Genomic DNA, 25,257 nt, shown 5'->3' on the forward strand with positions numbered 1-25,257 from the left:
GAGCCGCCTGGCCCCTGGTCTATGAGCTGCCCCGCCCCTCATCTACGAGCCGCCCCGCCCCTGGTCTATGAGCCTCCCTGCCCCTGGTCTATGAGCCGCCCTGCCCCTGGTCTATGAGCCGCCCCGCCCCTCATCTACGAGCCGCCCCGCCCCTGGTCTATGAGCCGCCCTGCCCCTGGTCTATGAGCCGCCCTGCCCCTGGTCTATGAGCCCCCCTGCCCCTGGTCTACGAGCCGCCCCGCCCCTGGTCTATGAGCCGCCCCGCCCCTGGTCTACAAGCCCCCTGCCCCTGGTCTACGAGCCGCCCTGACCCTGGTCTACGAGCCGCCTGGCCCCTGGTCTACGAGCCCCCCTGCCCCTGGTCTACGAGCCCCCCTGCCCCTGGTCTATGAGCCGCCCTGCCCCTGGTCTATGAGCCCCCCTGCCCCTGGTCTACGAGCCGCCTGGCCCCTGGTCTATGAGCCGCCCCGCCCCTCATCTACGAGCCGCCCCGCCCCTGGTCTATGAGCCTCCCTGCCCCTGGTCTATGAGCCGCCCTGCCCCTGGTCTATGAGCCGCCCCGCCCCTCATCTACGAGCCGCCCCGCCCCTGGTCTACGAGCCGCCCCGCCCCTGGTCTATGAGCCGCCCTGCCCCTGCTCTCTACGAGCCCCCCTGCCCCTGGTCTATGAGCCCCCCTGCCCCCGGTCTATGAGCCGCCTGGCCCCTGGTCTACAAGCCCCCCTCATCTACGAGCCGCCCTGCCCCTGGTCTATGAGCCCCCCTGCCCCCGGTCTACGAGCCGCCTGGCCCCTGGTCTACAAGCCCCCTCATCTACGAGCCGCCCTGCCCCTGGTCTATGAGCCGCCTGGCCCCTGGTCTACGAGCCCCCTGCCCCTGGTCTATGAGCCGCCCTGCCCCTGGTCTATGAGCCCCCCTCATCTACGAGCCGCCCTGCCCCTGGTCTATGAGCCGCCCTGCCCCTGGTCTATGAGCCGCCTGGCCCCTGGTCTATGAGCCGCCCTGCCCCTGGTCTATGAGCCGCCTGGCCCCTGGTCTATGAGCCGCCTGGCCCCTGGTCTATGAGCCGCCCTGCCCCTGGTCTATGAGCCGCCTGGCCCCTGGTCTATGAGCCGCCCTGCCCCCGGTCTACGTGCTCTACATGACTTCCTATCCTTTCACCTCATGAAAAACTTTTTATTCAGAATCTCCATTCTATATGAGTCACAGGGGATGCCCTTCCCCCTACAGTCACGTCTTATACATCAATACAGGTCACTGCCGTCAATATAAACTATTAATGACCAATTCAGGGGAGACATTAACACTTGCAGATCCAGGATTATAGAGCTACAAATGGAGGCAAAACAGGAATCCAGACAGAGGTTACAGCAAAGACCAAAGTTATCCGAAAAAACAAAGCAAAAACGTCTGTCCTACACTAAATGTACATCATCATCCGTATAATGTCACCGCCAGATACTAAATATACATCATCATCCGTATAATGTCACCGCCTGATACTATATATACATCATCATCCGTATAATGTCACCGCCAGATACTAAATATACATCATCATCCGTATAATGTCACCGCCTGATACTAAATATACATCATCATCCGTATAATGTCACCGCCAGATACTAAATGTACATCATCATCCGTATAATGTCACCGCCTGATACTAAATATACATCATCCGTATAATGTCACCGCCTGATACTATATATACATCATCATCCGTATAATGTCACCGCCTGATACTAAATATACATCATCATCCGTATAATGTCACCGCCTGATACTAAATATACATCATCATCCGTATAATGTCACCGCCTGATACTATATATACATCATCCGTATAATGTCACCGCCTGATACTAAATGTACATCATCATCCGTATAATGTCACCGCCAGATACTAAATATACATCATCATCCGTATAATGTCACCGCCTGATACTAAATATACATCATCATCCGTATAATGTCACCGCCTGATACTATATATACATCATCATCCGTATAATGTCACCGCCTGATACTATATATACATCATCATCCGTATATCGTCTGAGTTATGATGTTCCTGAGGTGTGAGGAGTAACCGGAGAATACGCTGAAGGTTTTCTATACAGATGGATTTAGGGTTCGATTACAATATAGGCCATTGGTTAGGAGTTGAGCGGACGTCATGGTGATACAGGGATCCCAGAGACAAGAAGGACCTGGCGGATCATTACTTTATATCCTGCATTGGCTGCTGTGGACGCAACATCCCGATCTACAGAGCCTGCTCTTGTCCCTGCTCTTGTCCCTGCTCTTGAACCTGCTCTTGTCCCTGACGCTTTTAAAATGTTATGCAGACGGCCACCCAACGGGGACTTGGATTTTTGCATCTGGTCTGGTAATTGTTGGATGGGCCGAAAGAGTAATCCGATGCCTGATATCAAACCTATGATAATGTCCAGAGAGCTGGCCGGGAAGATGGAGGAGGGGGAACGTCACGCTATATATACACATATATACATATGGGAAGGTAGGGGGCTCCTAATGTTCCAAATATTGTGTGGCGGTGAGGAGATTGTCCCGACTCCGATACGAGTTACCTTCACATAAGTCAGTAATAATCAGTCCTACATGATAAAGACCCCCCACCACCTTGTGCTCGTCAGCCCACTGAGTATATATATATATAGTGCCATAGTTATCACCTATCCAACATATTATGCAATTCAGTTGAGGAGAAAGCCTAGGAAGAGCCGCCATGTCTACTTGTCTGGGGTCATGAGATGTACAGAGCGGCACCCATTAACCCTATCAGTACGCCGGGTGCAGCCGTCACATTGCAGCTCTGATGTACAAAGCGGAGACTCGGCAGAGATAAGAGTATTAATAGCCGAGGAATTCGTGCCAATCTCCAGAAACAAGTGCCCCTGTGGTATGGAGGAGACGTGGCTGCAGGAGGTGGTGGCGGGTGGAGAGCTGCAGACATGGACGTCTTACTGACACGGTGACGTTACCCGGACACACGAGGCTCGCTGGACACCAATGATCCGCGTGTCTCAGAGTCCGTGGTCTTATTATTGTGTCTTCTGTCCTGGATGTTCAGCTCCTCACAGATCTCTCTACATCCTCCATATCAGGCTCTGTTCACACCACTCCATGTACACCCATCATATACACTGACTGCACAGTCGCCCACGTCGCCCCATTCACTCCACATGTAAAAAAGAAACATAAGAGGCCGTACTCTTTTTGCGTGATCCTCCTGTATCGAAGAGCGTAGCCGACTACTCAATACAATGACGAAACGGGGCGCCGACGCAAACCGCCTGAAACGTGCGCAAAACGGAGACTTGGTATATGCTGGGTAGTTACACCTGGACATACGTGACATCACCGAGCGCGTCGGGTCTCCTCCTATTCATGTCCGTCCTGGCCTCCGTCACAGAATTTGCTGCAGATTTTCCCTTTGCTGAAATCATCGATCGACCTTTTCTTCAACTTTACAGCGGATCATAGACATGAGGTTCCTGTTGGCAGATCCTGCAGATTTCAGATGGATCCGTCAACAATCTCATGTCTAAGTGGAGTAGAGAGCAATCCACTCTATGTTGTGCCGTGTCTATGACAAACTCCTGCTGCCCACATGTCGATCTGCACAATAAGACACGGATGAAAACCGCTGCACCTCATGCTGCTGTACTGTGGGTTAGGGGCGCCCATGTCGAGGGTTAGGGACTCTCAGGTCAAGGGTTAGGGGCTCCCAGGTCGAGGGTTAGGGGCTCCCAGGTCGAGGGTTAGGGGCGCCCATGCCGAGGGTTAGGGGCTCCCAGGTGGAGGGTTAGGGGCTCCCAGGTGGAGGGTTAGGGGCTCCCAGGTGGAGGGTTAGGGGCTCCCAGGTGGAGGGTTAGGGGCTCCCAGGTGGAGGGTTAGGGGCTCCCAGGTGGAGGGTTAGGGGCTCCCAAGTGGAGGGTTAGGGGCTCCCAGGTGGAGGGTTAGTGGCTCCCAGGTGGATGGTTAGGGGCTCCCAGGTGGATGGTTAGGGGCTCCCAGATGGAGGGTTAGGGGCTCCCAGGTGGAGGGTTAGTGGCTCCCAGGTGGAGGGTTAGGGGCTCCCAGGTGGAGGGTTAGGGGCTCCCAGGTGGAGGGTTAGGGGCTCCCAAGTGGAGGGTTAGGGGCTCCCAGGTGGAGGGTTAGGGGCTCCCAGGTGGAGGGTTAGTGGCTCCCAGGTGGAGGGTTAGGGGCTCCCAGGTGGATGGTTAGGGGCTCCCAGGTGGAGGGTTAGGGGCTCCCAGGTGGAGGGTTAGGGGCTCCCAGGTGGAGGGTTAGTGGCTCCCAGGTGGAGGGTTAGGGGCTCCCAGGTGGAGGGTTAGGGGCTCCCAGGTGGAGGGTTAGGGGCTCCCAGGTGGAGGGTTAGGGGCTCCCAGGTGGAGGGTTAGGGGCTCCCAGGTGGAGGGTTAGTGGCTCCCAGGTGGAGGGTTAGGGGCTCCCAGGTGGAGGGTTAGGGGCTCCCAGGTCGAGGGTTAGGGGCGCCCATGTCGAGGGTTAGGGGCTCCCAGGTGGAGGGTTAGGGGCTCCCAGGTGGAGGGTTAGGGGCTCCCAGGTGGAGGGTTAGGGGCTCCCAGGTGGAGGGTTAGTGGCTCCCAGGTGGAGGGTTAGGGGCTCCCAGGTGGAGGGTTAGGGGCTCCCAGGTGGAGGGTTAGGGGCTCCCAAGTGGAGGGTTAGGGGCTCCCAGGTGGAGGGTTAGGGGCTCCCAGGTGGAGGGTTAGTGGCTCCCAGGTGGATGGTTAGGGGCTCCCAAGTGGATGGTTAGGGGCTCCCAGATGGAGGGTTAGGGGCTCCCAGGTGGAGGGTTAGTGGCTCCCAGGTGGAGGGTTAGGGGCTCCCAGGTGGAGGGTTAGGGGCTCCCAAGTGGAGGGTTAGGGGCTCCCAGGTGGAGGGTTAGGGGCTCCCAGGTGGAGGGTTAGTGGCTCCCAGGTGGAGGGTTAGGGGCTCCCAGGTGGATGGTTAGGGGCTCCCAGGTGGAGGGTTAGGGGCTCCCAGGTGGAGGGTTAGGGGCTCCCAGGTGGAGGGTTAGGGGCTCCCAGGTGGAGGGTTAGGGGCTCCCAGGTGGAGGGTTAGGGGCTCCCAAGTGGAGGGTTAGGGGCTCCCAGGTGGAGGGTTAGGGGCTCCCAGGTGGAGGGTTAGTGGCTCCCAGGTGGAGGGTTAGGGGCTCCCAGGTGGATGGTTAGGGGCTCCCAGGTGGAGGGTTAGGGGCTCCCAGGTGGAGGGTTAGGGGCTCCCAGGTGGAGGGTTAGTGGCTCCCAGGTGGAGGGTTAGGGGCTCCCAGGTGGAGGGTTAGGGGCTCCCAGGTGGAGGGTTAGGGGCGCCCATGAGATCACTATGACATGTGATGTCACTCATCTGACAGCTCTGGTTCTGTAATGCCAGAAATCTATGACACGAGGTCACATGCCGGAGAGCGGATATATTATATGATGGTGCATCACCGGAGTAAAGACATTGCACATTACTGACTGTTTCCTGCACATTTCATCAGCTGGGACTTGGAGGTGTGTAGCATTCTTCTCCAGCGATGACCCAGATGGTGACTCGCAGGTGTGTCGTCACTTCTCTCAGTTCATGGACTTTCCATGTAAGGAAATAGATTCAATGTGTTTCCAAGATGTCTTAGTAACCAGAAGTCACAGCCGGAGGCTCCTGGGAAGGTTTCATCTCCCCCTTATTATAATTTATCACACGTGACCAGAAAAGTCCGCGCACCGCTCGTCTCCACCCAGGAGAAAACCACCGTCTTGGTCCACAGAACAGAAGACTTCATTTAGGGACTAGAGGCCCCAAAACATAATTCATCGTAGAGGTGTGACCCACAGGGACCCATCACATCACACATCACATCACCCATCACATCACCCATCACATCACACCTCACCCATCACATCACACATCACCCATCACATCACACATCACCCATCACATCACACATCACATCACACATCACCCATCACATCACCCATCACACATCACCCATCACATCACACATCACCCATCACATCACTTATCACCCATCACATCACCCATCACATCACACATCACCCATCACATCACCCATCACACATCACCCATCACATCACACATCACCCATCACATCACTTATCACCCATCACATCACCCATCATATCACACATCATCCATCACATCACACATCACCCATCACACATCACCCATCGCCCATCATCCATCATATCACACATCATCCATCACCCATCACACAGCACCCATCACACATCACCCATCACATCACCCATCACATCACACATCACACATCACCCATCGCCCATCATCCATCATATCACACATCATCCATCACCCATCACACATCACATCACTCATCACATCACACAGCACTCATCACCCATCGCACATCACCCATCATATCACCCATCACACAGCACCCATCGCACATCACCCATCACATCGCCCATAACATCACCCATCATATCACACATCACCCATCACACATCACCCATCATATCACCCATCACACCACCCATCACCCATCACATCACCCATCACACATCGCCCATCACCCATCACATCACACATCATTCTTCTAGTGCAGGTGTAAAGCTGTGATTTGGCTCATGACTTTGGCAATTCCTTCACATTTTGTCTACACTGGTTTTAATAAATGAGACTCATTGTGTCTGAAGACATGAACGTGTAGTGTAGATGATGGCCGGTGTACGGATGATGATGGCCGGTGTACGGATGGTGATGGCCGGTGTACGGATGGTGATGGCCGGTGTACGGATGGTGATGGCCGGTGTACGGATGGTGATGGCCAGTGTAGGGATGGTGATGGCCGGTGTACGGATGGTGATGGCCGGTGTACGGATGGTGATGGCCGGTGTACGGATGGTGATGGCCGGTGTACGGATGATGATGGCCGGTGTACGGATGGTGATGGCCGGTGTACGGATGGTGATGGCCGGTGTACGGATGGTGATGGCCGGTGTACGGATGGTGATGGCCGGTGTAGGGATGGTGATGGCCGGTGTACGGATGGTGATGGCCGGTGTACGGATGGTGATGGCCAGTGTACGGATGATGATGGCCGGTGTACGGATGATGATGGCCGGTGTACGGATGGTGATGGCCGGTGTACGGATTGTGATGGCCGGTGTACGGATGGTGATGGCCGGTGTACGGATGGTGATGGCCGGTGTACGGATGGTGATGGCCGGTGTACGGATGGTGATGGCCGGTGTACGGATGGTGATGGCCGGTGTACGGATGGTGATGGCCGGTGTACGGATGGTGATGGCCGGTGTACGGATGGTGATGGCCGGTGTACGGATGGTGATGGCCGGTGTACGGATGGTGATGGCCGGTGTACGGATGGTGATGGCCGGTGTACGGATGGTGATGGCCGGTGTACGGATGGTGATGGCCGGTGTACGGATGGTGATGGCCGGTGTACGGATGGTGATGGCCGGTGTACGGATGGTGATGGCCGGTGTACGGATGATGATGGCCGGTGTACGGATGGTGATGGCCGGTGTACGGATGATGATGGCCGGTGTACGGATGATGATGGCCGGTGTACGGATGATGATGGCCGGTGTACGGATGGTGATGGCCGGTGTACGGATGATGATGGCCGGTGTACGGATGATGATGGCCGGTGTACGGATGGTGATGGCCGGTGTACGGATTGTGATGGCCGGTGTACGGATGGTGATGGCCGGTGTACGGATGGTGATGGCCGGTGTACGGATGGTGATGGCCGGTGTACGGATGGTGATGGCCGGTGTACGGATGGTGATGGCCGGTGTACGGATGGTGATGGCCGGTGTACGGATGGTGATGGCCGGTGTACGGATGGTGATGGCCGGTGTACGGATGGTGATGGCCGGTGTACGGATGGTGATGGCCGGTGTACGGATGATGATGGCCGGTGTACGGATGGTGATGGCCGGTGTACGGATGATGATGGCCGGTGTACGGATGGTGATGGCCGGTGTATGATGAGTGTGTAGTATAGGCGATAATACATTGTGTGTGAGATATAGATTAGATTGTGATCTCCTGGGTCAGGATGATGGGAGTGATACATTGTGTGTGATATATAGATTAGATTGTGAGCTCCTGGGTCGGGGATGATGGGAGTGATACATTGTGTGTGATATATAGATTAGATTGTGAGCTCCTGGGTCAGGGATGATGGGAGTGATACTTTGTGTCTGATATGAGGTTAGTATTCAGACTGCTGAGTCTGGGGAGAGGATTTCTTGCTGTGTAACTTCAGGTATTCATGAGATGAGGCGGAGACGACATGATGAGTCACATGACCTGGGACGTGACGTGTGGCCCCCGGACCCTCCCCCTCCAGAGCTGGTACCTGCTGCCAGTCACATACACATTCCCATCCTCCATCACTGACACTTAACCCCTGACATGCTGCATGGCGACTACCTGAGTGGCTGGAAGAGGACGGTCCCCGCCAAGGACTGCGCGTCACCAGGACTTATATACAGACATGTCACCGCGGAGACACGAACAGAAGAAATATCAGACGCTAAGGAGACATTTATCCAGACTGTGAAGTCACTCACCGCCGGGGGGCCCAACAGCACCCCCTGCCAGGGTCAGACCCATCCCCCACAGGCTGAGTGGTGCCGCAAAAGAGACCACCACACCAGAGACCACCGCACAACATACACCCTCACAGCAACAGAGACCCCCACACCAGAGACCCCCACACATCACAGCAACAGAGACCGCCACACATCACAGCAACAGAGACCGCCACACCAGAGACCCCCACACATCACAGCAACAGAGACCCCCACACATCACAGCAACAGAGACCCCCACACCAGAGACCCCCACACATCACAGCAACAGAGACCCCCACACCAGAGACCCCCACACATCACAGCAACAGAGACCCCCACACATCACAGCAACAGAGACCCCCACACATCACAGCAACAGAGACCCCCACACCAGAGACCCCCACACATCACAGCAACAGAGACCCCCACACATCACAGCAACAGAGACCCCCACACATCACAGCAACAGAGACCCCCACACATCACAGCAACAGAGACCCCCACACATCACAGCAACAGAGACCACCACACCAGAGACCCCCACACATCACAGCAACAGAGACCCCCACACATCACAGCAACAGAGACCCCCACACATCACAGCAACAGAGACCCCCACACCAGAGACCCCCACACATCACAGCAACAGAGACCCCCACACATCACAGCAACAGAGACCCCCACACATCACAGCAACAGAGACCCCCACACATCACAGCAACAGAGACCCCCACACATCACAGCAACAGAGACCCCCACACATCACAGCAACAGAGACCGCCACACCAGAGACCCCCACACATCACAGCAACAGAGACCCCCACACATCACAGCAACAGAGACCCCCACACATCACAGCAACAGAGACCCCCACACATAACAGCAACAGAGACCCCCACACATCACAGCAACAGAGACCCCCACACCAGAGACCTCCACACATCACAGCAACAGAGACCCCCACACATCACAGCAACAGAGACCCCCACACATAACAGCAACAGAGACCCCCACACATCACAGCAACAGAGACCCCCACACATCACAGCAACAGAGACCCCCACACATCACAGCAACAGAGACCCCCACACCAGAGACCCCCACACATCACAGCAACAGAGACCCCCACACATCACAGCAACAGAGACCCCCACACATCACAGCAACAGAGACCACCACACCAGAGACCCCCACACATCACAGCAACAGAGACCCCCACACATCACAGCAACAGAGACCCCCACACATCACAGCAACAGAGACCCCCACACCAGAGACCCCCACACATCACAGCAACAGAGACCCCCACACATCACAGCAACAGAGACCCCCACACATCACAGCAACAGAGACCCCCACACATCACAGCAACAGAGACCCCCACACATCACAGCAACAGAGACCGCCACACCAGAGACCCCCACACATCACAGCAACAGAGACCCCCACACATCACAGCAACAGAGACCCCCACACATCACAGCAACAGAGACCCCCACACCAGAGACCCCCACACATCACAGCAACAGAGACCCCCACACATCACAGCAACAGAGACCCCCACACATCACAGCAACAGAGACCCCCACACCAGAGACCCCCACACATCACAGCAACAGAGACCCCCACACATCACAGCAACAGAGACCCCCACACATCACAGCAACAGAGACCGCCACACCAGAGACCCCCACACATCACAGCAACAGAGACCCCCACACATCACAGCAACAGAGACCCCCACACCAGAGACCCCCACACATCACAGCAACAGAGACCCCCACACATCACAGCAACAGAGACCCCCACACATCACAGCAACAGAGACCCTCACACATCACAGCAACAGAGACCCCCACACATCACAGCAACAGAGACCGCCACACCAGAGACCACCGCACAACATACACCCTCACAGCAACAGAGACCCCCACACATCACAGCAACAGAGACCCCCACACATCACAGCAACAGAGACCGCCACACCAGAGACCCCCACACAACACCACACCAGAGACCCCCACACAACATCACACCAGAGACCCCCACCCAAGTATATAGAGGACAGGCGCTCACCTTTCCTTGGTGTCAGTGGAGAATGTGAGATGATCAGTGATCGCCTGTCCCGGCCTCCGTCTGATTATAAACACCTGGACCCAGAGGGAGAAAAGCCGGGACCAAGAAAGCAAAACGGAGGATACAAATCCACTATATATATATATACACACATACTAGATCTACTACATACACTATCCTATATATAATATACATACACACTATATACACTAGACAAAAACAGAAGAGAAGCCGCACTCACTAAAGACATGGATTCTGCCGCCAGCCAGTCCCGGTCCTTGGACTAAATAGAATATTTGAAGGAAGATCTTGCAGGACTCCGGAGATGGTAAAAAATATCATTTCTTCAGGCCCCGTCAGCCGGTGCAGCGTTTCAGTCCTAGAATAGGACCGTTGTCAAGAACAGTGATAGGAGGGACCGCAGGATATAGGAGGGACCGCAGGATATAGGAGGGACCGCAGGATATAGGAGGGACCGCGGGATATAGGAGGGACCGCAGGATATAGGAGGGACCGCAGGATATAGGAGAGACCGCAGGATATAGGAGGGACCGCAGGATATAGGAGGGACCACGGGATATAGGAGGGACCGCAGGATATAGAAGGGAACGCAGGATATAGCAGGGACCGCAGGATATAGGAGGGACCACGGGATATAGGAGGGACCGCAGGATATAGGAGAGACCGCAGGATATAGGAGGGACCACAGGATATAGGAGGGACCGCAGGATATAGGAGGGACCGCAGGATATAGGAGAGACCGCAGGATATAGGAGGGACCGCAGGATATAGGAGGGACCGCAGGATATAGGAGGGACCACAGGATATAGGAGGGACCGCAGGATATAGGAGGGACCGCAGGATATAGGAGAGACCGCAGGATATAGGAGGGACCGCAGGATATAGGAGGGACCACGGGATATAGGAGGGACCGCAGGATATAGAAGGGACCGCAGGATATAGCAGGGACCGCAGGATATAGGAGGGACCACGGGATATAGGAGGGACCGCAGGATATAGGAGAGACCGCAGGATATAGGAGGGACCACAGGATATAGGAGGGACCGCAGGATATGGGAGGGACCGCAGGATATAGGAGAGACCGCAGGATATAGGAGGGACCACAGGATATAGGAGGGACCGCAGGATATAGGAGGGACCGCAGGATATAGGAGGGACCGCAGGATATAGGAGGGACCGCAGGATATAGGAGGGACCGCAGGACCACTCGCCAACCGATGATCAGCAACGCAAATCCCAACCCCCTGCTCAATTATGTCACACCCCCCCCGCTCTATAATGTCACCCACCCCCCGCTCTATAATGTCACCCACCCCCCGCTCCATATGTCACCCACCCCCCCCGCTCCATATGTCACCCACCCCCCGCTCTATAATGTCACCCACCCCCCGCTCCATACATCACGCCCCTCCGTGCTCCATGATGTGCCGGCACGTCATGGGTCGAGAAGGGGTTAAGTAATGAAGCGGTCTTGACTGCGGACTATACGACGCAGGGACTTTTTAGGAAGATTTATTCTTACTAAAAACCGCGCCTTATAGTCCGAAAATTACGGTAGGTAAATAAGAGTGATAAAGTCCTCGGTCATTCAATTTGGGAAGAAAGAAGAAAATAATCGCTAGTAAATATGAGCTGACAGCGGAGAAGGGCGCGAAACACAACGGACGATATTACGAACGTCACGATATTATCATGATATCTGGTATATTTCTTGGAAAATAAAATGAATTGTATGGTCCACACGTGGGAACCACGGCCACACTTACGTGGTCAGTGAGGTCCTCAACCGCATTTGTGTCATTTTGGTGAGCGTGGTGGGTCACAGCGTATATCGGACCTGCAGGGCCTGCTACGTCCGAATATATCATGTATGATGATCTGGAAACCTCCACACCCCGATACTATGTGGGCCAATAAGACCTAGACATTCATTTCATCTTGATTGGCCATTGGAGGAGCCCAGGACAGAACAACATACAATTCTGGAATGTTCTTGGATCACCGGATGGCTTGATGGGGAGTCGTCAATATCATCTACAAATAACACAAAATAAGGAATATAAATGGTTAAGATTTAGTAGCCGATATATATGTATCCTATACACGTGTCACAGACGATATCTGAGGAGGACACAACGAGGGTCAAATACAGTCACGAGACCATCAACACCGATTGGCTAATCTCAGCCGCATTAAAATCCGCATTGAGGTCATTAGGCCTGAACGTATTTAACAAAAATATCCATCGTAATTCACGTTTGCGTCGATCACCACCGGGACGGGATAACGGACATGACCCAGGATCATACATTTTAGGTCTTCTTCGGAATGACCCAGTTCACTATAATGTTTCCATACGGGAAAATCACGTTTTTTTCTCCTAATTGAGAACCGATGATTATTCCACCGCGTTTTGAATTCAAGTGGTTTCTCCCACATACAATAATTGGCGGCGGCACCAGAGTAAGTACATAAATGACCCAATCAGAGTAGATGTTGACAGCCCGTCTTAGGGTGTGTAAAACTCTTACCTCTATGCATAGGGGGCGACTAACGCAATTGTCACAGGGAACACGACCGTCCTCATGGTTTATAGAAGGTCTGTTGAGAACCCACAAATGACCCTTTAACCGGCGTCTTAACCAGCTTGTCACGTGAGCGCGTCCGTCTAGAAGACATGAGAGGAGCGTTATTCATCAATATGACTAGAACTATTCGTGATAATAGACCAGAGTTTAGATAACATTTTTGATATTTCACCACTAAAGTCCTTGTATGTGGAGATAAAAGGAATTCTTTTCGATATAAAACGTTTCGATTTCTTTCGGAGCTCCTCTCTTGCTTTAGATAAAACCCTATTTTTATGTGACTCTAACAATCGTTTGTGGTAAAATAAATAAAATTCAAGGTCGTAGTTTCAAGTGATAGATTTAAATCAGATTGGTCATCAACAACGCGTTTCGCCCTAATCATTTGACTATAGGGCAGTGATCGTATCGTATTCCTCAGATGACAACTTTCAAATCGTAAAAGCGAATTACGATCTGTTTGTTTCGTATGTAATTTAGTCCTGAATTTGTTTTCATCAAACATGACAGTAACGTCCAGAAATTGGATGGTATCCGTAGAGTGAACCATGGTAAATTGGATGTCACCATCTAGCGTGTTGAGAAATTGGTGAAAAGACATCAGAGATGTCTCAGTATCAATCCAGATGAGGAAGATGTCATCTATGTATCGCCACCACCTCAGCACATGTATGAAGTGGTGTACTATATACACTATATATACTATATACACTATACATGCACTATCCACTATACATGCACTATCCACTATAGATGCACTATCCACTATACATTCACTATCCACTATACATTCACTATCCACTATACATGCACTATCCACTATACATTCACTATCCACTATACATGCACTATCCACTATACATTCACTATCCACTATACATGCACTATCCACTATACATGCACTATCCACTATACATGCACTATCCACTATACATTCACTATCCACTATACATGCACTATCCACTATACATGCACTATCCACTATAGATGCACTATCCACTATACATTCACTATCCACTATACATTCACTATCCACTATACATGCACTATCCACTATACATTCACTATCCACTATACATGCACTATCCACTATACATTCACTATCCACTATACATGCACTATCCACTATACATGCACTATCCACTATACATGCACTATCCACTATACATTCACTATCCACTAAACATGCACTATCCACTATACATGCACTATCCACTATACATGCACTATCCACTATACATGCACTATCCACTATACATTCACTATCCACTATACATGCACTATCCACTATACATTCACTATCCACTATACATGCACTATCCACTATACATTCACTATCCACTATACATGCACTATCCACTATACATGCACTATCCACTATACATGCACTATCCACTATACATTCACTATCCACTATACATGCACTATCCACTATACATTCACTATCCACTATACATGCACTATCCGCTATACATTCACTATCCACTATACATGCACTATCCACTATACATGCACTATCCACTATACATGCACTATCCACTATACATGCACTATCCACTATACATTCACTATCCACTATACATGCACTATCCACTATACATGCACTATACACTATACATGCACTATACACTATACATGCACTATCCACTATACATGCACTATCCACTATACATGCACTATCCACTATACATTCACTATCCACTATACATGCACTATCCACTATACATTCACTATCCACTATACATGCACTATCCACTATACATTCACTATCCACTATACATGCACTATCCACTATAGATGCACTATCCACTATACATTCACTATCCACTATACATTCACTATCCACTATACATGCACTATCCACTATACATTCACTATCCACTATACATGCACTATCCACTATACATGCACTATCCACTATACATGCACTATACACTATACATGCACTATACACTATACATGCACTATACACTATACATGCACTATCCACTATACATTCACTATTCACTATACATTCACTATCCACTATACATGCACTATACACTATACATGCACTATACACTATACATGCACTATACACTATACATGCACTATACACTATACATGCACTATCCACTATACATGCACTATCCACTATACATGCACTATCCACTATAGATGCACTATACACTATACATGCACTATCCACTATACATTCACTATCCACTATACATGCACTATCCACTATACATTCACTATCCACTATACATGCACTATCCACTATACATTCACTATCCACTATACATTCACTATACACTATACATGCACTATCCACTATACATTCACTATCCACTATACATGCACTATCCACTATACATGCACTATACACTATACATGCACTATACACTATACATGCACTATCCACTATACATTCACTATCCACTATACATGCACTATCCACTATAGATGCACTATCCACTATACATGCACTATCCACTATACATTCACTATACACTATACATGCACTATCCACTATACATTCACTATCCACTATACATGCACTATACACTATACATGCACTATCCACTATACATGCACTATACACTATACATGCACTATACACTATACATTCACAATCCACTATACATGCACTATCCACTATACATGCACTATCCACTATAGATGCACTATCCACTATACATGCACTATCCACTATACATTCACTATCCACTATACATTCACTATCCACTATACATTCACTATCCACTATACATGCACTATACACTATACATGCACTATCCACTATACATGCACTATCCACTATACATGCACTATCCACTATACATTCACTATCCACTATACATGCACTATCCACTATACATTCACTATCCACTATACATGCACTATCCACTATACATGCACTATCCACTATACATTCACTATCCACTATACATGCACTATCCACTATACAGTGAAGGAAATAAGTATTTGATCCCTTGCTGATTTTGTAAGTTTGCCCACTGTCAAAGACGGGTATATATAATGTACAGTGCCGGGTATATATAATGTACAGTGCCGGGTATAATGTACAGTGCCGGGTATGTATAATGTACAGTGCCAATGTACAGTGCCGGGTATGTATAATGTACAGTGCCGGGTATATATAATGTACAGTGCCGGGTATGTATAATGTACAGTGCCGGGTATATATAATGTACAGTGCCGGGTATGTATAATGTACAGTGCCGGGTATATATAATGTACAGTGCCGGGTATGTATAATGTACAGTGCCGGGTATGTATAATGTACAGTGCCGGGTATAATGTACAGTGCCGGGTATATATAATGTACAGTGCCGGGTATAATGTACAGTGCCGGGTATATATAATGTACAGTGCCGGGTATATATAATGTACAGATCAGAGTAGTCAGTGTGGCGGGTATAATGTACAGTGCCGGGTATATATAATGTACAGTGCCGGGTATATATAATGTATAGTGCCGGGTATATATAATGTACAGTGCCGTGTATAATGTACAGTGCCGGGTATAATGTACAGTGCCGGGTATATATAATGTACAGTGCCGGGTATATATAATGTACAGTGCCGGGTATAATGTACAGTGCCGGGTATATATAATGTACAGTGCCGGGTATATATAATGTACAGTGCCGGGTATAATGTACAGTGCCGGGTATATATAATGTACAGTGCCGGGTATATATAATGTACAGTGCCGGGTATAATGTACAGTGCCGGGTATATATAATGTACAGTGCCGGGTATGTATAATGTACAGTGCTGGGTATATATAATGTACAGTGCCGGGTATATATAATGTACAGTGCCGGGTATATATAATGTACAGTGCTGGGTATATATAATGTACAGTGCCGGGTATATATAATGTACAGTGCCGGGTATATATAATGTATAGTGCCGGGTATATATAATGTACAGTGCCGTGTATAATGTACAGTGCCGGGTATAATGTACAGTGCCGGGTATATATAATGTACAGTGCCGGGTATATATAATGTACAGTGCCGGGTATAATGTACAGTGCCGGGTATATATAATGTACAGTGCCGGGTATATATAATGTACAGTGCCGGGTATAATGTACAGTGCCGGGTATATATAATGTACAGTGCCGGGTATGTATAATGTACAGTGCCGTGTATAATGTACAGTGCCAGGTATGTATAAAGTACAGTGCCGTGTATAATGTACAGTGCCGGGTATAATGTACAGTGCCGGGTATATATAATGTACAGTGCCGGGTATGTATAATGTACAGTGCCGTGTATAATGTACAGTGCCGGGTATATATAATGTACAGTGCCGGGTATGTATAATGTACAGTGCCGTGTATAATGTACAGTGCCGGGTATGTATAATGTACAGTGCCGGGTATGTATAATGTACAGTGCCGGGTATATATAATGTACAGTGCCGGGTATAATGTACAGTGCCGGGTATATATAATGTACAGTGCCGGGTATATATAATGTACAGTGCCGGGTATAATGTACAGTGCCGGGTATATATAATGTACAGTGCCGGGTATATATAATGTACAGTGCCGGGTATAATGTACAGTGCCGGGTATATATAATGTACAGTGCCGGGTATGTATAATGTACAGTGCCGTGTATAATGTACAGTGCCGGGTATAATGTACAGTGCCGGGTATATATAATGTACAGTGCCAGGTATGTATAAAGTACAGTGCCGTGTATAATGTACAGTGCCGGGTATAATGTACAGTGCCGGGTATATATAATGTACAGTGCCGGGTATGTATAATGTACAGTGCCGTGTATAATGTACAGTGCCGGGTATATATAATGTACAGTGCCGGGTATGTATAATGTACAGTGCCGTGTATAATGTACAGTGCCGGGTATGTATAATGCACAGTGCCGGGTATATATAATGTACAGTGCCGGGTATGTATAATGTACAGTGCCGTGTATAATGTACAGTGCCAGGTATGTATAAAGTACAGTGCCGTGTATAATGTACAGTGCCGGGTATAATGTACAGTGCCGGGTATATATAATGTACAGTGCCGGGTATATATAATGTACAGTGCCGGGTATATATAATGTACAGTGCCGGGTATATATAATGTACAGTGCCGGGTATATATAATGTACAGTGCCGGGTATAATGTACAGTGCCGGGTATATATAATGTACAGTGCCGGGTATAATGTACAGTGCCGGGTATAATGTACAGTGCCGGGTATATATAATGTACAGTGCCGAGTATATATAATGTACAGTGCCGGGTATATATAATGTACAGTGCCGAGTATATATAATGTACAGTGCCGGGTATATATAATGTACAGTGCCGGGTATATATAATGTACAGTGCCGGGTATATATAATGTACAGTGCCGGGTATATATAATGTACAGTGCCGGGTATAATGTACAGTGCCGGGTATATATAATGTACAGTGCCGGGTATAATGTACAGTGCCGGGTATATATAATGTACAGTGCCGGGTATGTATAATGTACAGTGCCGTGTATAATGTACAGTGCCGGGTATGTATAAAGTACAGTGCCGTGTATAATGTACAGTGCCGGGTATAATGTACAGTGCCGGGTATATATAATGTACAGTGCCGGGTATGTATAATGTACAGTGCCGTGTATAATGTACAGTGCCGGGTATGTATAATGTACAGTGCCGGGTATAATGTACAGTGCCGGGTATAATGTACAGTGCCGGGTATAATGTACAGTGCCGGGTATATATAATGTACAGTGCCGGGTATATATAATGTACAGTGCCGGGTATAATGTACAGTGCCGGGTATAATGTACAGTGCCGGGTATGTATAATGTACAGTGCCGTGTATAATGTACAGTGCCGGGTATGTATAAAGTACAGTGCCGTGTATAATGTACAGTGCCGGGTATAATGTACAGTGCCGGGTATATATAATGTACAGTGCCGGGTATAATGTACAGTGCCGGGTATAATGTACAGTGCCGGGTATAATGTACAGTGCCGGGTATATATAATGTACAGTGCCGGGTATATATAATGTACAGTGCCGGGTATAATGTACAGTGCCGGGTATAATGTACAGTGCCGGGTATATATAATGTACAGTGCCGAGTATATATAATGTACAGTGCCGGGTATATATAATGTACAGTGCCGGGTATAATGTACAGTGCCGGGTATATATAATGTACAGTGCCGGGTATATATAATGTACAGTGCCGGGTATAATGTACAGTGCCGGGTATATATAATGTACAGTGCCGAGTATATATAATGTACAGTGCCGGGTATATATAATGTACAGTGCCGAGTATATATAATGTACAGTGCCGGGTATATATAATGTACAGTGCCGGGTATAATGTACAGTGCCGGGTATATATAATGTACAGTGCCGAGTATATATAATGTACAGTGCCGGGTATATATAATGTACAGTGCCGGGTATATATAATGTACAGTGCCGGGTATAATGTACAGTGCCGGGTATATATAATGTACAGTGCCGAGTATATATAATGTACAGTGCCGGGTATATATAATGTACAGTGCCGGGTATAATGTACAGTGCCGGGTATATATAATGTACAGTGCCGGGTATATATAATGTACAGTGCCGGGTATAATGTACAGTGCCGGGTATATATAATGTACAGTGCCGAGTATATATAATGTACAGTGCCGGGTATATATAATGTACAGTGCCGAGTATATATAATGTACAGTGCCGGGTATATATAATGTACAGTGCCGGGTATAATGTACAGTGCCGGGTATAATGTACAGTGCCGGGTATATATAATGTACAGTGCCGGGTGTATATATAATGTACAGTGCCGGGTATAATGTACAGTGCCGGGTATATATAATGTACAGTGCCGAGTATATATAATGTACAGTGCCGAGTATATATAATGTACAGTGCCGGGTATATATAATGTACAGTGCCGGGTATAATGTACAGTGCCGGGTATATATAATGTACAGTGCCGGGTATAATGTACAGTGCCGGGTATATATAATGTACAGTGCCGGGTATATATAATGTACAGTGCCGGGTATATATAATGTACAGTGCCGGGTATATATAATGTACAGTGCCGGGTATAATGTACAGTGCCGGGTATATATAATGTACAGTGCCGGGTATATATAATGTACAGTGCCGGGTATATATAATGTACAGTGCCGGGTATATATAATGTACAGTGCCGGGTATATATAATGTACAGTGCCGGGTATATATAATGTACAGTGCCGGGTATATATAATGTACAGTGCCGGGTATATATAATGTACAGTGCCGGGTATATATAATGTACAGTGCCGGGTATATATAATGTACAGTGCCGGGTATATATAATGTACAGTGCCGGGTATATATAATGTACAGTGCTGGGTATATATAATGTACAGTGCCGTGTATAATGTACAGTGCCGGGTATATATAATGTACAGTGCTGGGTATATATAATGTACAGTGCCGGGTATATATAATGTACAGTGCCGGGTATATATAATGTACAGTGCTGGGTATATATAATGTACAGTGCCGGGTATATATAATGTACAGTGCTGGGTATATATAATGTACAGTGCCGGGTATATATAATGTACAGTGCCGGGTATATATAATGTACAGTGCCGGGTATATATAATGTACAGTGCCGGGTATATATAATGTACAGTGCCGGGTATATATAATGTACAGTGCCGGGTATATATAATGTACAGTGCTGGGTATATATAATGTACAGTGCCGGGTATATATAATGTACAGTGCCGGGTATATATAATGTACAGTGCCGGGTATATATAATGTACAGTGCCGGGTATATATAATGTACAGTGCCGGGTATATATAATGTACAGTGCCGGGTATATATAATGTACAGTGCCGGGTATATATAATGTACAGTGCCGGGTATATATAATGTACAGTGCCGGGTATATATAATGTACAGTGCCGGGTATATATAATGTACAGTGCCGGGTATATATAATGTACAGTGCCGGGTATATATAATGTACAGTGCCGGGTATATATAATGTACAGTGCCGGGTATATATAATGTACAGTGCCGGGTATATATAATGTACAGTGCCGGGTATATATAATGTACAGTGCCGGGTATATATAATGTACAGTGCCGGGTATATATAATGTACAGTGCCGGGTATATATAATGTACAGTGCCGGGTATATATAATGTACAGTGCTGGGTATATATAATGTACAGTGCCGGGTATATATAATGTACAGTGCCGGGTATATATAATGTACAGTGCCGGGTATATATAATGTACAGTGCCGGGTATATATAATGTACAGTGCTGGGTATATATAATGTACAGTGCCGGGTATATATAATGTACAGTGCCGGGTATATATAATGTACAGTGCCGGGTATATATAATGTACAGTGCCGGGTATATATAATGTACAGTGCCGGGTATATATAATGTACAGTGCCGGGTATATATAATGTACAGTGCCGGGTATATATAATGTACAGTGCCGGGTATATATAATGTACAGTGCCGGGTATATATAATGTACAGTGCCGGGTATATATAATGTACAGTGCCGGGTATATATAATGTACAGTGCTGGGTATATATAATGTACAGTGCCGGGTATATATAATGTACAGTGCCGGGTATATATAATGTACAGTGCCGGGTATATATAATGTACAGTGCCGGGTATATATAATGTACAGTGCCGGGTATATATAATGTACAGTGCCGGGTATATATAATGTACAGTGCCGGGTATATATAATGTACAGTGCTGGGTATATATAATGTACAGTGCCGGGTATATATAATGTACAGTGCCGGGTATATATAATGTACAGTGCCGGGTATATATAATGTACAGTGCCGGGTATATATAATGTACAGTGCTGGGTATATATAATGTACAGTGCCGGGTATATATAATGTACAGTGCCGGGTATATATAATGTACAGTGCCGGGTATATATAATGTACAGTGCTGGGTATATATAATGTACAGTGCCGGGTATATATAATGTACAGTGCCGGGTATATATAATGTACAGTGCCGGGTATATATAATGTACAGTGCAGAGTAGTCAGTGTGGCGGGCTGTTCTCAGGCTCGGGCTGCAGGGTGGAGCTAGATGAGGTTTACAATGACGTCAGAGTCCGGCCCAGCCAGTGGGAAGGGAGCTCAGGATACACACCTCCTGTATCAAACTCCTAGAGCCAGAAGCGGGTGCAGAAGAGAGAGGACTGATACATTATAACCAGAGAGAGGACTGATACATTGTATCCACAGAGAGGACTGATACATTGTATCCACAGAGAGGACTGATACATTGTATCCACAGAGAGGACTGATACAGCGGATCCACAGAGAGGACTGATACATTGTATCCACAGAGAGGACTGATACAGCGGATCCACAGAGAGGACTGATACATTATAACCACAGAGAGGACTGATACATTGTATCCACAGAGAGGACTGATACATTGTATCCACAGAGAGGACTGATACAGCGGATCCACAGAGAGGACTGATACATTATAACCACAGAGAGGACTGATACATTGTATCCACAGAGAGGACTGATACATTGTTTCCAGAAAGCCACAATACAGCGCAGGATCGGGATTGCTACGCAGTGCTGCCTGGGGTATAACACGCGGGGGCGCCATGGAGTCTGAGGGCAAGGTAAGGAACTGTCCAACCCTGTACGTGCTCTGTTATCACCCGGTACTACTAGTGTGGTGGGACGAGGATTTATGAGAGATGAGGGGCAAGGGGAGAATCGGTGGTGATGGGATGCAAGTGAATTGGGGGGCAGGACTGGGTGATGATGGGGTCCCTTCTCCTATAGATGGATCGGATGCAGTCTGTTGAGGGTGGTGGGATATTGTAGGGTATTGGGGGGGGGGGGGGCTGGAGGGTAATACAGAGGCTCCACAGTCCGGGGTCAGTCCAGTGATAACCTGATGTGCTGACAAGTTCATAGACACATAATAAATATATTGCCCTACGTGGAGGTCACTCGTACTCTAGATTTCGGATACAAATTTGGTTTAATTTGAAGATGGACAGTAACGTATCAGTCTGTTAGGACCGCACCACCGGGTCACTACATACTGATGGGCTCCATTACTGACAGTCTCCTGTACTTTTTTTTATCTTGTTGGAAATTTTCCTAAACTGTAAATATCTCACTTTTCGCCACGTATGACTGCGACATTTTACAGTGGTTTATAACAATTGTCATACATGGGAGGGTGGGGGGCAGCTCTTGTCACATCTGTGCATTTCTGGGGGGCTCTCCCACGTCTCTGAGGTCCGGTCCGGAGGATGCTGGGCGTCTGACTTTTCCCCTAAAGATCCAGTCCTGTCCATAGTCGCCTCTTATACAGGGGGGGGGGGGGGGCACATAGGGGAGAGAGGTCTGTGACATTATTTTCTCCACTTCCAGGATGTGGATTTTGTGTTCATCTGGAAGGGAACTCTCTAAATACGTTGTAGGCCATGTCAGATCCAGACTCCTTCTCTCGCACCCCTCCCCCAGCCCAGGAAGCTCTGCTCAATTACAAGGACATTCCTGGTCTGGAGGAAAAGGATGAGCGCTTCCTATGGCCGCTCCTCTGCGTCCTCCATGTTTCTGGGTGACCTTATGGTAGTGTCGCCCCCCAGTGGAGATATTTTATGTCCAGGACTGGGGTGAAGTGAATCAGGGTGAGAAGTATAGGGGAGATGTGTAGAGTTGGACATCCCGAAGCGGTGTCAGTGGCGGCGTCTGTGCTCATAGTCTCGGTCGCACATCCACATCTCGGACGCGTCTTCTATCACCCTAGGGCAGCAGATGAAACAGATGTGAACTGACGCGCTTTGCTTCATAGTGAGGTCCGTGACACTCTTCTGCGTCGCCTGCAGCAAGGTTGAGATTTTTATTGTTGTATGTTGCATAAAGTTACTTTTATTTGTGATTTGACTCGGCGTCTGACGTGAAGCGTTCATGCGGTTACACCATTCACCGGGACATATTCCACTATTCTGTACAGAGAGCGCACGAATAGCCGGGAACGCAGCGGGAGCCATGATTGAGCCCATGACATGGCGTAGCACCGGAGGAATCTAGAACATGGAGCATCTGTCTATATGATGAGGAGGGGTATCACGGCCCCTCCGCACTGCCCACTGAGGATCTTTTAGGTTGTAGAGGCTTGTGGGGTCCAGTCATGATTGTAAGCCCTGCACCCCCTATAGCTACCCCACTGCTGACTATCTGATAGTATTGCTGCAACAAAGTCTGCCCCTCACACAAACACGAGGCGACGCAGAATGAGCGCTGCCGCTGTTACTTCTCCCCTCGGTGTGGGTTATACGCGTGCAGTTACAGATGACGCAATCACCGACGCTCCTAATACTACAGGCACCACATGGTAGAACTTCCGGAGGCCTTGAAATGAGGTCGGGGCGGAGGAGACGCAGAACGACGTCAGGCAGCAGCTTAGTAGGACAAAGGTGGATCCGATCCCTCCAGTAGGTGTGTGCGAGCAGCGCGCTCTCTATTGGCGGAGAGGGACGAGCCTTCCATGTGGCCGGGCGTCTGAGGAGATGACGCGGCTCCTTGTAACACTGGCTGTGCGGCTGGATGACAGCACGCGCGCTCACGGTTACCAATGGAGTTGCACTTTTTTGGTTCATTTTGCGGTGTGACGCAATCATTAACCATTTACAAATGAGGGAAAAAAACCAAGTCTTATTTCTGCTCCATCCGGAGCGCAAGTGCGGGGGAAGGAGTGAGCGGTGATGTGTGAGGCGCTAAACCTGTCAGAGAAGTGAACGTCACGAATGTGCCGCAACATGTCAGGATAGTCGCTATAACGTACACATGGGCTAAACCGGCGCCGCGTTTCATATGTATGCGCCGCGGAGTTCAGTTTGTTCTCAGT

General features: G+C 48.8%; 1 protein-coding gene across 3 annotated transcripts in view; it reads left to right on the top strand.

Annotated features, from left to right (window-relative positions):
- Positions 1 to 22,527: 22,527 nt before the first annotated feature.
- Positions 22,528 to 25,257, top strand: part of LOC142723482 (solute carrier family 2, facilitated glucose transporter member 1-like) — a 23,651-nt gene continuing 20,921 nt past the window's right edge. The window contains exon 1 of one of the 3 annotated variants that reach the window (XM_075848928.1): positions 22,528 to 23,011. In XM_075848928.1, the coding sequence (XP_075705043.1) occupies positions 22,994 to 23,011 (18 nt within the window). In that variant the 5' untranslated portion in view covers positions 22,528 to 22,993. Of the gene's footprint in view, positions 23,012 to 24,079; positions 24,240 to 25,257 lie in introns of those variants that run through there. The other 2 variants (XM_075848929.1, XM_075848930.1) reach the window with 2 other exon arrangements.

Source organism: Rhinoderma darwinii, unplaced genomic scaffold, assembly GCF_050947455.1.
Source record: "Rhinoderma darwinii isolate aRhiDar2 unplaced genomic scaffold, aRhiDar2.hap1 Scaffold_550, whole genome shotgun sequence".
NCBI lineage: Eukaryota > Metazoa > Chordata > Amphibia > Anura > Rhinodermatidae > Rhinoderma > Rhinoderma darwinii.